We start from the raw sequence: 13,773 nt of genomic DNA, 5'->3' as shown, positions 1-13,773 counted from the left end.
AATGAAAGTGTGTTTGTGTGTTGTAATTAACTTAATGTGATTTTCATCAATCTACTACTACTACTGATAGAGTTCATCAGATTTAATTTGCGTCGGACTCTCTAAGTATGAAAAATGCCTTAAATACTGTAAAGCTAATTAAATTTTTGTTGAAATACATTTATGAGTTTAAATACTACAGCTTTGTCCCAATTTGGATGGGTTCACTATATACTTAAATTAAATGCGTTCCTGATGATGGGAAATTTGCATTTGGCATATTTAAAAATGCTGTATGAAATGAAAATTCACACTATTTTACTTATTGTGAATAATTCATGCATGTATTGCAATACCTACAGTATTGCCTTGCAATTCTTAATCAAAATGTCATAACTGGATGTTTTCCTGGTGGCAAACTTCTCCAATTAAGTTCTGCCACCATCCAAGCGATGGATTAAAATAAATCTCTGCCCTACAATATTTTCTTTTTCGATAATGTGTTTCACTAGAATCTACATCACAATATGGATGAGAATACTGTCACTACTTCCATCGCAATACGATTTTACATTTATACATTTGGTGCTGAGGAAGCTTTAATCTCACATTATTTGCTGGTAACTTCTTCGATTGACAAAATTACGCACTTCAACCCTATATTTTATACCATATATCATATATTCACCTTCTATATTAATTTAAAAGTAATCAAGATTGATTACGTCTTGTGCAGAGTGAAACTTGAAGCATTTTGCAAGACTTTAACTATAGCATTGACTGACATTTTTACATAATCTTCTTTAGATGTTTTTCTCCACTAGGCTTATTGCCTAATGTATAATCTTCTGTGTGTGTGAAACAGGAGATCCGGCAGCCAAACCTGAGCAGGTTAGCCTGACCGATGGGGACAAAGTTCAGGCCAAGGCGGACACCAAACCACGGGGCCCTGCCTCCTCCACGAACAAAGCCTCTGCCTTTCACACCAAGAAGAAGGACAAGTTGACGGAGTCTTTGAACAACCCCAATCTGGTGGCACCCCTCACGCAGAAGGTCATGAGGGAAAAATCCACGGAAGTGACCCTGATAGAGGGTGTCCTTGATATCCCAACCATTTGCAAGGAAAAAGCCCGGTATCACACCTTCATTGGCTATCGGGACCAAGAGCAGTATCCTGCGGAGAATGAAGGTACGTGTGACCAGCTGGTCGACAAAAACAAGGACTATCACATTTCAGAAGGAAATGCAACAGAGGAGATCCACCTCACGCCAGTCAATGGTGAACAAGAGCGTCCATATCTGTCCCAGAGCAGCGACAGCAACCGCATGTCCATTAGTTCGGACACGGAGCTTCCTCCCCCTCACTACTACCCATCGGCGGGTTGTCCGAACCCCTCCATTAGCGAGGAGGATGAGGTATACCCACCCACGCCCCCATGTCGGACTGTCAGCCTCAGCGACGCAGGGGACGCAAGTAAGTGGGCTGAAACCCGCAAGCCTAAAGTGGCGAAGGAGGACACAGGGAACTTAAAGGCGGTGGCGGTCAGCACGGATGCTTCAGGACTGACATATGACTCTGTTAAGTACACCCTAGTGGTGGATGAACATGCTAAGCTCGAGCTAGTGAGTATCAAGGACTGCTACAAAGGTTATGAAAGTGACAGTGACAATACCGTCTACGAGTCTGCTATTGACGAGGACGACGAGGATCAAGAAGTGGATGAAGAGGAGGAAGAGTCTGGAGGAAGGGACATGAGGAGAGACACTTCCTGTTTGTCTGCAGACTCTACCACAGACACCACCTCAGACATGCCCCGTTCCCGCAAATTCATGAACGTCTTCGTGAAGGGACGGTCACGTTTTTCTGGTGAGTAATAAGAGCTGATTTGTAATTTAATAATAATAATAATTCATTTAGAATTTTTTTAAATTTTTTTATAATTTTCTTAACATGGGGTTTTGTTGCAAATGTGCACAGATCTTAATTAGTACTCTAAAATGCATTTAGGCATTTCTTGAGGCTGCTGGGGTATTTCGGCTACTTTTGAGCGTGAAACACTTCCATTGTCTACAATGCCTAGGTTAGTTTTTGGCTTCCAGAAATGTATCCAAAATCAATTTAAAGTGTCAGTTGTACCACAAAAAGTGCCATGTGCTTCCAGTAGATGACAGTTTTATCTCATAACCTGCCCTATAAAGGGCATGAATATGCAATATAATTCAGAAAAAAATTATGGCTTATACATTTATAAAAATTAGCTCTTTGTGTGAAGCTAAACATCTGTTAACATTATATATTCTGTGGATACACCAAATGAAGCCAAGGGCGGTGTGAAAAAGGCTCAGAAGGAATGGCCAAATGCCAAGGGTTGAACCTTGTGGCACTTCTTCAGTAATACATCTGCCAAAGCTTTGCAAGAACTACAGATTTTCCCCAGTTTGCTAATATCAAACCCACCATTCACCAGCCAGGATCAAGATGATGAAATTCAGCCAGCTGTTCCCACCCAAATTTGTCTCTATACTTAGATGTTCTTGTTGTGACAATGAACATTTGTTCGCCCATTCAGGTGCTGAGTTTGGATTCTTCTCCTGTGTTATTAATGGAGAGGAAAGAGAACAGAGCCACAGAGCAGTGTTCAGGTAAGGATTCGATCAAATCCTTGATACACTATTGAAAGAAAAAAAAACCTAGCAGGTAACCAAGTGACTTAAAAGAGATATTGAAACATATCCCAGACAATGAAATAATGTCACATCGCAACTTAAATACAAACCCGATTCCAAAACATTTGGGACACTGTAAAAATTGTGAGTAAAAAAGGAATGGAATAATTTACAAATTTCATAAACTTATGTTTAATTCAAAATAGAATACAGATCACATATCAAATGCTGAAAGTGAGACATTTTGAAATGGCATGCAAAATATTGGCTCTTTTTGGATTTCATGAGAGCTATGCATTCCAAAAAGGTTGGGAAAAGGTAGCAATAAGAGGCCGGAAAAGTTAAATGTACATATAAGGAACAGCTGGAGGACCAATTTGCAACTTATTAGGTCAATTGGCAACACAATTGGGTATAAAAAGAGACTCTTAGAATGCCAGTGTCTCTCAGAAGTCAAGATGGACAGAAGATCAACAATTCTCCCAATGCTGCGGCGAAAAATAGTGGAGCAATATCAGAAAGGAGTTTCTCAGAGAAAAATTGCAAAGAGTTTGAAGTTATCATCATCTACAGTGTATAATATAATCCAAAAATTCAGAGAATCTGGAACAATCTCTGTGCGCAAGGGTCAAGGCCGGAAAACCATACTGGATGCCCGTGATCTTCGGGCTCTTGACTGCACTGCATCACATACAAGAATGCCAATGTAATGGAAGTTACAACATGGGCTCAGGAATACAAACATTTGGCGCATCACAAAGAGGAAGATGTGACAAAGAAGACATAAGACAGCTGAGCAACTAGAAGCCTGTATTAGACAAGAATGGGACAACATTCCTATTCCTAAACTTGAACAACTTGTCTCCTCAGTCCCCAGACGTTTGCAGACTGTTATAAGAAGAAGAGGGAATGCCACACAGTGGTAAACATGGCCTAGTCCCAACTTTTTTGAGATGTGTTGATGGCAGGAAATTTAACATCAACTAAATTTCCTCTTAAAATTATACATTTTCTCAGTTTAAACATTTGATATCTCATCTATGTTGTATTCTGAATGAAATATTGAAATTTGAAACTTCCACATCATTGCATTCTGTTTTTATTCACAATTTGTACAGTGTCCCAACTTTTTTGGAATCGGGTTTGTAACTGTCCTAAAAAAGTCTACATTCTATTTTGTGAAATTCACCTAAATACAAACAATAGTGAAACCAGACGATACCTTAAAAAAAACATAACCTGAGTACTAAGACATATCTTACTATACAAATATATAGTTTGTTCAGAGACACTCTACTCATGGGTGGTACCCTGAAACACTTTTTTGGAGATTTGACCTGAGCATTTTTAATTTTGGCTTGTTTACAGGTTTGTTCCTCGCCATGATGATGAGCTGGAGATGGAGGCGGACGACCCCTTATTGGTTGAGGCGCAGGCCGAGGATCTATGGTGCGAGGCCTACAACATGCGGACTGGATCCAGAGGCATCTTCCCTGCGTTTTATGCTGTCAAGGTGACAAAGGATGAACTTGTTAAAGGTAAATCTTGGCTTTGCTATAGTATTTTAAGTATCTGAGCTTTTGTTTCTTGCAAATTGAAAAATAATGACCTTCTCTGTCTGCTATGATTTATTCAGAGGTCAAAAGTGACTGGATGGACAAATTCTGGGTAAAATTCCTTGGTTCTGTTCAAGTGCCGTATCACAAAGGGAATGATGTGCTTTGTGCCGCCATGCAAAAGGTATACTAATCAATTTTTACATTATAATTCTGCCTTGAATTTCCGTATATTTACATAACAACTACAATGACATGATGTTGTTCATATTTAATCTGATGTTCATATGCAATCTGATTATGTCAACAGATAGCATCAAACAGGCGAACAACAATGCAGTTTAGCCCCCCTTCACCTTGCATTCTGGAAATCAACACAAAAGGAGTGAAAATCATTGTTCAAGATGACTGTCAGACTTCTGGAAGGGTTTGTATACTGCATTCTTCTTTAAAAAAAAATAATAATAAGCACAAGGGTCATTCCTGCAATGCAGTACCGTTTCAAATCTCAAACAAAAAAAAAAGTTATTTTATAATTTATGGAAGTAATTCAACAAGGCTTGAGGGTGTCAATTGAATTAATAAAAATGTACATTTGAACTCAAGGCTAGATGTTGCCACCATAAGGCTCTTTCACTCAACTGTGCTCTGTGACGCAACATATTCAGTCCCACAGTTATGCAATGAAGCGTCTTAAGACCGAATGGTAATCTGTAGCCATAATGTTGGGGGATCTCGCCCCTTAAGCCCCTGTGAGTGCGCTCAGTGATGTAAACCACAGGCATCAGGAGTTAAGCACACATACTAAGACCACCTCGCACCGCACTGACATCATGTGGCTGCAGGCAGCTTACACTAATGTGTTCAATCCCTGCATCTGATTAGACCACTCAGTCTTTCTTTCCATATTTTACAGGGTGAGAAGTGCTTTCACTTTTTTCAGTTGAAAAACATCTCCTTCTGTGGGTGCCATCCGAGGAACAAGAAGTGAGTTTGAACAGAAAATCATGGTTTCTCTCAAAATGCTGTTATTAGGTCTTTTCTGTCAATTTCAACTAGTTCTCAAGTGAAAATAAGTGATTTAGGGGTTAAATTAAATTATAAAATATATTAAATAAATGTTGAAAACAGTTGTGCTGCCTAATATTTTTCTAGACCTGTTCTCAGGGGTCTTTGATGAATAGATTCTTAATGAATATTAATACATATAAAATTCTTAATTTGGGTCTGAGATTTTGTGGTCACTTATTTAAAGCTGTCAATATAATAACTTTTTTTTCTCTCAAATTTTACCCATGTACAATGCTCCCTACTGGGAAAAAGAGAGCATACAAAAACAAAAATAAAGCCACATTCTTGACAGTCAATAATACTCTGTCATTTGTTTTTCAGGTATTTTGGAATAATAACGAAACATCCAGCATGCCAGAAATTTGCCTGTCATGTGTTCTTCTCAGATGATACAACCACGAAACTGGCTGAATCTATAGGGTGAGCTGTTCTTTAGTCACATATACAGTAACAGTAGTATACATATTTATTAGCTAGTTTGTTCCAGGGCATATCATCTTAAGCCATTTGATTAGACAAATTTAACTTTACAAAAATGTAATGACGTAATAATTTTATGGTCCATTTTCAAGAGAGATTTTTACTTTTACTTTTTATCTTTTGTCAAAAATCTGCTTTTAGTTGTATGCTAACTAACATACAGATAATCTCAGGGCTAACAGATATGAACTAAGGACCACAAAATGTTAATTTTCATTTTGTGAGAATCTTTTTGCTAATTGGATTAGAATAGTAGAATATTTCTGTTGAAAGAGAATAGAGTGCAACAGTGCCTTTCCAGTTTTAAATTTTCACAGAGTGAATTGAACTAAACCAGCCAGTTAACAAGGTGAATCACATCGTTACAAACTTTGATTTGAAGCCAAGAAGTATTGAAAAAAAATTGGACCAAAAACAAAAGGGGCAAGACTATGTGGCCTTAGTGAGGAGAATGAACTACAATCCCATGAAGCATTATGAATGACAATCAAATGAAAAACAATAGAGAAAAGTATTGATTTCAAAATGTTTGACTTCATATGAAGAGAAGTAGTTTGAGAGCACAGGAAGTCTGTGTACTACTTTTGGTGCCATTTGACCCTGATCTCTGATTGGTGGAGATTCTCTGAATAATCATGGGAAATGTAGTTTTTCAACAGGAATTCTGCTGTCAAAGATGATTAAGAAACTAATTAAAATTATACAGGCTGATGGCTTTAACAAAAGTGTATACCAGCGATTAACAACAACACAGCTTAAAGTAGGTCTCTCTTTAAAAGTTTATAAGTTATCGTTAAAAATCAACTCCCCGTAAAGTTTTTGAAGGCACAAATAAAAGCAAAACTCATTCTACTTCTAAAAATCACATCTAGAACTTCCCAAAATGCTATTAAAATGACTTTAGTGTATATAATATAGATATGAATATATATATATATATATATATATATATATATATATATTAAAAAAAATGTTGTTTTTACAGGAAAGCTTTTCAGCAATTCTACAAAGAACATATGGAATATTCCTGTCCGACAGAAGACATCTTCCTTGAATGATCTTCAGTCTATTCATATTTTTCCATTATCACATACTATATGAGGTGTCGCATGATGGTGGTTTTGAGCCTCTTTGTAACGTGTTATGTTGATGATATAATGTTGATGTCTATTTTAGACAAATGTTAAAATCGAAAAACCGAAAACAAATACTTTCACATTGTACAACTCGAGTATTACTGACTGGTGTAAAGCCTTACTAAGTTTAATAACAAAACGAACAAAAAATGTTTGATGTGACTTTTAAAAATCATTTGTGCGAAGTATGGTTTTGAATTATTTCGAAGCACAATGTTTGATGCATTAATGATGGATGAAACAACATAAGACGGAAAGGAGATCTTAAAACAGCTGTAAGGTTTTTTTTTACCTTGAAATATCAGTTTCAAAATCTTCCAGATGGCTCACTTAATCTGAGGCAAATGGTTTCTGTTTTTTCCCGCGCTCCTCACAAACGCGGATACGAAATACCGCTAAATGGGCGGATTGCTTTATTGCAGCAACAAATGCGCGCGTACCGGTGTTGACTGTAATTACGACAGCGAATCTCGCTCTTTTACCAATAGGGGGCTTCAAAGTCGCAAAAACATTCATAACAGTTACTTTAAAGCTAGACTGGATAAAATATCAAAGTTTATCTGAAACCAAAGCTTTACTAGGCCAAGTCCTTCTTCACTCAGAATGGAAGTGAACCATGTAATTGAATTCAGCCCAGTCTGTCCATCTGTCCCACTTTGCGAAACCCCAGGTTAAAAACCACTCTCCAACATTTCTCACATCATTTTGAAAGGATGGTAAGCACCACTTTGAAACCTAAGGTTATGAAAGCGTGATCCAGAGCATTGCTGTGCCACAATTTCAAGTGTTGTATGTTAAATAGGGTAGTCTAATTGCTGCTGTTTATCTTCAGTCAGTTGCGCACTACAAAGTCTCACAAATACAATATGGCATCCATGCTCCGTTTGGTTCTCAAATTTAATGTTTATGTGTGCTTATATTCCCGTATGCTGCTCTGTCAAACAGAGAGTAGTCTGGGTTGGTTAGCATTCACCTTCAATCTCAGTATCCCTGACGTATGTAGCTGTGAAAACCAAATAATTTTCTTTTCTTTTTACATATTATATAAGATATCTTATTTATAATTATACTGAAATGGAAAAATCATAAAATATATTACTCTGGCACTTGAAAATATATACAAATAGGACACTATGGTGCTGAGGAATACAGCTGTCTGGTTATAAAAAAAGTTGTGCTTTCTCAATTTAAAAAAAAGAAAAAAAAAAGAAAAGAAAAAGGTTTAAAAGCCTAGGCCTAAAATTTACCCATCTTCACCAGTCCTTTCAAAATGGCACATCCTCACAGCATGTGCTTACCTAATATGCAATATTCACTAAACAAGTTTTCATCGTTTTCATTGAATAGATCAACAGGCCAAATGGTTTTAGTTTAATGATGTTTTGCTTGGTAAGGCCATTTTGAAAGGTGGTATTCAGTTAATAGGACCATTTGTGTGTGCAAAAAATATGTGCGAACCGATCCTACAAAATCACAAGTTGTGCCTATTTCATGTATCACTGTACATTATTTATTTATTTTTTATTTTTTTGAATGATCATATGTCTTCTGTGGAACCCATAAAGTTAAATCCTATTTGTAAATATATTGTCCTGGTGTGTAATTATTAAAAGTGTGTGTGTGTGTGTGTATGCGTGTGTGTGTGTATACACACAAACAAAAGATTTTTATATAAACTACTGTTCAAATGTTTGTGGTCAGTAAGTTTTGTTGTTGTTGTTTTTAAATTGTCTTTGTTTTGTTTTGTCAATTGTTTTGTATTTTAATAATGTTTTCAAATGTGATTTATTCCTGTGTTGCAAAACAGAATTTTCAGCATCATTACTCAAGTCTTCAGTGTCACATGATCCTTCAGAAATCATTCTAATTCACTGATTTGCTGCTTAAAAAAATGATCAGTGATAAAAATGTTCAAAAAGACAACATTTATTGTAAATAAATTATATATATATTATTGATCTTATGTTTATTTAGTTAAACTAAATTTATATATATATCTTATTGTACTCAAATATGATATTCTTTGGGTTAAGTTCATCACAGATCAATTACTCTACTACTGAATGTTTATTTTATGCAACAGTCATATAAACAAGAAGTTAATATAAAATAATTGTCATTTCAGATAATATGGCTGTTCAATTTATTTATTTATTTTAGCTTGAGCAACGGAAGTAGTTGGGTTACAGAGACACCCACAGAACTAGAAAGTAGTGAATACAGACATGCATCAGCACTACTGAAATGCCACTTTTCTAATTAAACGAATGAACCGGCAATAACAGTTGTCTAAAGATAGTAACAAGCAGGTCTGTGCATGTTAATTCTCAGACGAGTCGGTCTCCTCCGTAGAACCGTCGCTCTCCATTTCGATCCTCTTGCGTTGGTGTAGGGACTTGCGTGGTGAGGCCTTCTTGGACATTTCCTTCTGTCCCACAGCGCTGCTGCTGCTATTGGATGTCGGGCTAATGGCAACTTGAGCTATGCTGGAAGAATCACAGAAACATGCTGTCAAATGCTAGTACATTAGCTTTAATAAATGTATTAAATATAAAAAAGACTGTTAGCAAACTCTTTGTCTTAAAATAACAGATGGTTTATAGTTAACCAGCAAGTGACTGTAATATACTCTTTGAAGCAAGTCCGTCTCTCTCACAGTCTCTCTAGTTCCTGGTCCATCTCGGGATCAATCAGCAGGTCCGATTTATTGGGAAGAGCACCTGATTAATAAATGGCACAAGATAAAGCATTCAGTGTATATTTCAAATTGATACAAGTTACAAGTATTCAGAAATACATTTAAAGGAGTCATATGATGCTTTTTAATGATCATTATTTTGTGTATTCAGTGTAACTTAATAAGATGACATGCTTTAATGTTCAAAATCACATTATTTTGCAAATAATGTACATTATTGTAGGTCCTCTATGCCCCGCTTCTCTCAAATGCATTGTTTTCTATAAAGTCCCTCCCTCTGACAAGCACAGTCTGTTCTGATTGGTCAACTGACCCAGTGCACTGTGATTGGCCGAACACCTCAAGCTCTAGTCGGAATTGTAATGCCCCTTTCCATAATCGCGAGCTTCATCTTTCAAAATAAATGTAAAAACCGTTAAAAATGTCCTTAGTTTTACCATCAGTTCAAGCCAGAAAGAGAAACAGAGTCGTGTGACAGACACAGTGATGAAGCTCATATGTGTTTGCAGTACACAAGCCACGGACGGTTAAGACAGCTGACTCCACTGTGTGACCTTGTCTCTCTCTCTCTCTCATACACAGAACATCTAGTGGCATTACGCAAATATTTCCACATAGTGACGTAGACATTTGGGGGCTCGTTTAAATGAGCCGTTTTAGGGGGGCGTGGCAGAGCCTTAACTTTGATAAAAGAATATGTCTTTGGTTTTGAGATTTTAGTCTGTGCAACTTCTGGTGCAATCAGCTTGTAACACTCCAAAGAGAAAGGAAAACTTGAAATCACATTATATGACCCCTTTAAGCATCATCCAGTGCTCACCGATGTCTTGGTTTACTCCCTCATGTTTGGCCAAGGCCATCAGGAAGCCATAGAAAGACACTCGCTGACTGCTCTCTAAGATCTCCTTAATGGCAACAGTGGAAGGAAACCTGGCAAAATGAAATTACTTTCATATTCTAGTGGTAAAGATGGCTATAATGGGTGCTATTACATTAAGTGATAAACAAAAGTATAAGCATTAGCATTCTTTTATAATTATAAATATAGATGCAATTATTCATATGTAATTTAAATATATATTTAAAGCTGCAGTCTGTAACTATTTTGTGTCCAAATGTAATAAGAATTTATAATAAGCGAGTATACCATGAATCCATTTTCCAAACCGTGTATTAGGCTTGTCCTGAATCACTATGGTACACCTATAATAAGTGTTTATATGTGGACTATTTTAGAATGGTTCGGGTAGGTACCGTTGTGGAGTAGCTGAGTACATGCGTGATTCATTATGCACATAAACAGACAGAAGTAGCTCCGGCTACAATGTTCTTCCACAAGACGTAGGCAGTTTTGTTTGTTAACCACTGCAGTGCTAAATGTTACGGACTGCAGCTTTAAATATAAATTGAATATTATAAAAAAATTAAATAGCAAATTCTAAAGTAATAAAATAACTTTTGAAATTATTTTAAATATGAAAAAATTTATTATATATATATAAAAAAAATAATAGTATATATATATATATATATATATATATATATATATATATATATGTATATAATAAAATGTATAACAAAAAATAATTGGTAACTAAATGACATGAACAAGTTTACATGAATAAGTTAACTTTTGTCTTACTTGTGTTTAAACCTCTCACAAAGACCCTCTATACATTCACAAAAGATGGAGGAGTCTACGCCTTCTTGAGCGTCTGGCTCCTCGCTGGCTGCGCTGGATATCTGCTCCACCGAGGTGGAGGTCGGGACTATGACAGTGTTTGGGCTCTTCCCCGACAGCAGGTCCTGGTAGATCACAGACACACTCTCCACAAACTCTGTGAATTTGAATGAGGATGAGATCATTCCGATGAAAGACGGAGCCTCGGTAACCATAGAAATGCTTGATGATGTCACTGGTCTTTTGTTACAACCGCAGTTAAACTCTCAAGGTCAGAGCAGCTTTTGTTGTTGGCCGAACCTTTAAATATCACCAGTGCTTTTGTGATTGGGTGCTTGACTGATAACACCTGAATCTACTTTTTCAACCTCAAGATTTTACTCTTCATTTTAGTTGACTGTATAAGAAAAAAACGATTACTTTAAGTGGTCAAATTGTTTTTTTTTTCTTCTTTTTTTCAATATGTAATTTTATCTGAATTCACTTAAATTGTCTTTTTTTTTTTTATAAAGTAGGTTCTGTGACTCAAAACTTGAAGAACCTCAATACTACCAAAGTGAAAATTTTGAAAAATACAGCTTATTATTACAGTTATAATTGCAGCTTCATATAGTGTTATATTATATTAAATTATATTATAAAGTGTATTACCTTCATAAAAGAACTGGATTTGGAATGCATAAATAAAATCTGAGAATGACATTAGACAGTCTGTAGCATCTTCTATCAGGACAATCCTACAAAAAAAAAAAAAAAAAATTAAGTAAATCTGTTAAATATGAATATGAAAGGAGAGAAGGATCAAGGAAACATCAAAAAACTAATATGGATCTACCTGGCTGCATTTTGTACCATCTCAGTAGGAAAGTCAGGACACAACAGCTGTAAAAGTGAACTGTATTCGGACATCGCCAACAGATCTGCATGAAGAAACGGCCGAATTAGTTCACTGTAAACTTACCAATGCAAGCAACTAAAGTAAAGGCTTATGGCTTAACTTAAAAAAATGATGAAGGGGACATTTGCCTCTGCTTACCCCCATTTTTGCCAATCTGTCTGAAGCATTTCCAAAAGGTATGGATGAAAGACTCTCTGTTATGAGGAGTCACCTTGATGTAACTGAATTCCCTGAAGAGCACATGATTCCCATTCTTCACACTGGTAAAACTGTAATGTAACATGGTAATATCTGTATTTAAAAATATTCATATATATATATATATATATATATATATATATATATATATATATATATATATATATATATACAATAGCATTTATTAATAAATAATATTTTATTTATATAACCTATAATTATTCATTTATAAATAAAAATTATATAGCTGTATAGCTATAAGTGCTAAGTAACAACAACTTACTATTCTGCAAAATATCGCACCACACCAAACTGAGTGTATTCCTCTTTATGTTCAAGTAGCTGTGTGACTGCATCATTGAGATAGATCAGGACATTCGTTTCAGCTTGAAAGGAAAAAGAAAAGGGCATGTCATGACAGTAGTGTTAAAAATGTTCAAGCATTTATCTTTGAACCGGCTGCAGCTTATCAATCTATGAACCATCAAAACAACCACTCAGATATAATAACCGTGACTTACCTAAATACTCGTCAACAGTGAGGCTGAATCGATCCGTGTTCATTTTCATTGTGTTATGGTTTTAAATGATTTGTCTTAGCTGGGATGCAGATGCGGTGCATGACTCTGCTGGTGACCCATTCAGTATAGAGTCTCTGTAGCTGCTTTAGCGGTCAGTGTGTCCACCCTGCACTGCGCCAGACACAACATATGTACAATATCTTAGGGCTCAGAGCTAAAATTGCAGGAAAACATTATATTAATCAATTTGAATACATTTATTCTCTTATTTTAAAAATATAGGATCACTGGAGATCGATATTTGTGATTTGTCCAGAAACATTTATTTTGTATTTATGTAAGAATCTCAGTATCTTCGCTCAAATTCATCCAGGGATATATAAGCCAACCAATAGGCGACGCAGTTGAGCCGCACGTGACACAATACGGAAGTGAGCGCTGGGTGGAGTCTCGCCCTATTTTTAAAAAATGCTTGGCTGTGTTTCGTCGGTTTTTGTTGATGCTGCTGCGGCTATGGAAACCCGCGCATGCGCAGCGCACGAGGATTTGTAAATAAAAGTATTTTTGTGCTGTCACAGTGCGTGTACATATCATTTCCAAAAGCACGCTTAAAGGGTATTTAGTTGTTTAAAAATTTACATTTTATTTCTTATGTAAATGTAATATTATAAAAACGTGTGTGTGTTTGTATAATCAAACCAGTCAACCAAAATTGGTTCCAGCATCACCAAAATGAATTCTTTACTAAAAAAGGTCATTAGACTGTAGACACAATATAAGATTAAACACTGTAATTGTATTCTCAGTTTATTGATGCACAAATATATGCAAACTCTACGTTACATATCCAATAAAAAAATATGTTTAACAGCATCTAAATGCACTGCA

General features: G+C 36.0%; 2 protein-coding genes across 4 annotated transcripts in view; one reads left to right on the top strand and one right to left on the bottom strand.

Annotated features, from left to right (window-relative positions):
- mapk8ip1a (mitogen-activated protein kinase 8 interacting protein 1a) overlaps positions 1-8,472 on the top strand; it is a 16,334-nt gene extending 7,862 nt beyond the window's left edge. Inside the window, exons 5-13 of one of the 2 annotated variants that reach the window (XM_052598482.1) lie at positions 845-1,846; positions 2,550-2,622; positions 4,015-4,184; positions 4,283-4,386; positions 4,513-4,629; positions 5,119-5,189; positions 5,595-5,693; positions 6,739-6,814; positions 6,849-8,472. In XM_052598482.1, coding sequence (XP_052454442.1) covers positions 845-1,846; positions 2,550-2,622; positions 4,015-4,184; positions 4,283-4,386; positions 4,513-4,629; positions 5,119-5,189; positions 5,595-5,693; positions 6,739-6,811 — 1,709 coding nt within the window. In that variant the 3' untranslated portion in view covers positions 6,812-6,814; positions 6,849-8,472. Of the gene's footprint in view, positions 1-844; positions 1,847-2,549; positions 2,623-4,014; positions 4,185-4,282; positions 4,387-4,512; positions 4,630-5,118; positions 5,190-5,594; positions 5,694-6,738 lie in introns of both variants that reach the window. The other variant, XM_052598481.1, reaches the window with a different exon arrangement.
- Positions 8,473-9,020: 548 nt separating this feature from the next.
- cstpp1 (centriolar satellite-associated tubulin polyglutamylase complex regulator 1) lies at positions 9,021-13,247 on the bottom strand. 2 transcript variants are annotated; one of them, XM_052598483.1, is made up of 9 exons: positions 12,886-13,246; positions 12,648-12,750; positions 12,305-12,435; positions 12,104-12,188; positions 11,920-12,005; positions 11,230-11,425; positions 10,408-10,517; positions 9,546-9,609; positions 9,021-9,375 (listed from the first exon to the last, which is right to left on the bottom strand). In XM_052598483.1, the coding sequence occupies exons 1-9, from the start codon at positions 12,932-12,934 to the stop codon at positions 9,210-9,212; spliced, it is 990 nt and encodes a 329-aa protein (XP_052454443.1). In that variant the 5' UTR covers positions 12,935-13,246; the 3' UTR covers positions 9,021-9,209. The 2 variants fall into 2 exon arrangements, with proteins under 2 accessions (XP_052454443.1, XP_052454444.1); XM_052598484.1 differs by having other exon boundaries at positions 9,227-9,375; positions 9,519-9,609; positions 12,886-13,247.
- Between the last annotated feature and the right edge of the window lie 526 nt (positions 13,248-13,773).

The sequence above is a fragment of the Carassius gibelio genome, chromosome B25 (genome assembly GCF_023724105.1).
Source record: "Carassius gibelio isolate Cgi1373 ecotype wild population from Czech Republic chromosome B25, carGib1.2-hapl.c, whole genome shotgun sequence".
Lineage (NCBI taxonomy): Eukaryota > Metazoa > Chordata > Actinopteri > Cypriniformes > Cyprinidae > Carassius > Carassius gibelio.
This window is presented reverse-complemented; position numbering and strand designations above follow the sequence as displayed.

Excerpts from the sequence above, each read along its gene's own strand:
- cstpp1 (XM_052598483.1), bottom strand. The coding sequence starts at position 12,934 with ATGAAAATGAACACGGATCGATTCAGCCTCACTGTTGACGAGTATTTA. Across the intron at positions 12,751-12,885 it reads CACTGTTGACGAGTATTTAG|CTGAAACGAATGTCCTGATC; the intron begins GTAAGTCACGGT and ends TTTCCTTTCAAG. Across the intron at positions 9,376-9,545 it reads GACCAGGAACTAGAGAGACT|CATAGCTCAAGTTGCCATTA; the intron begins GTGAGAGAGACG and ends TGATTCTTCCAG.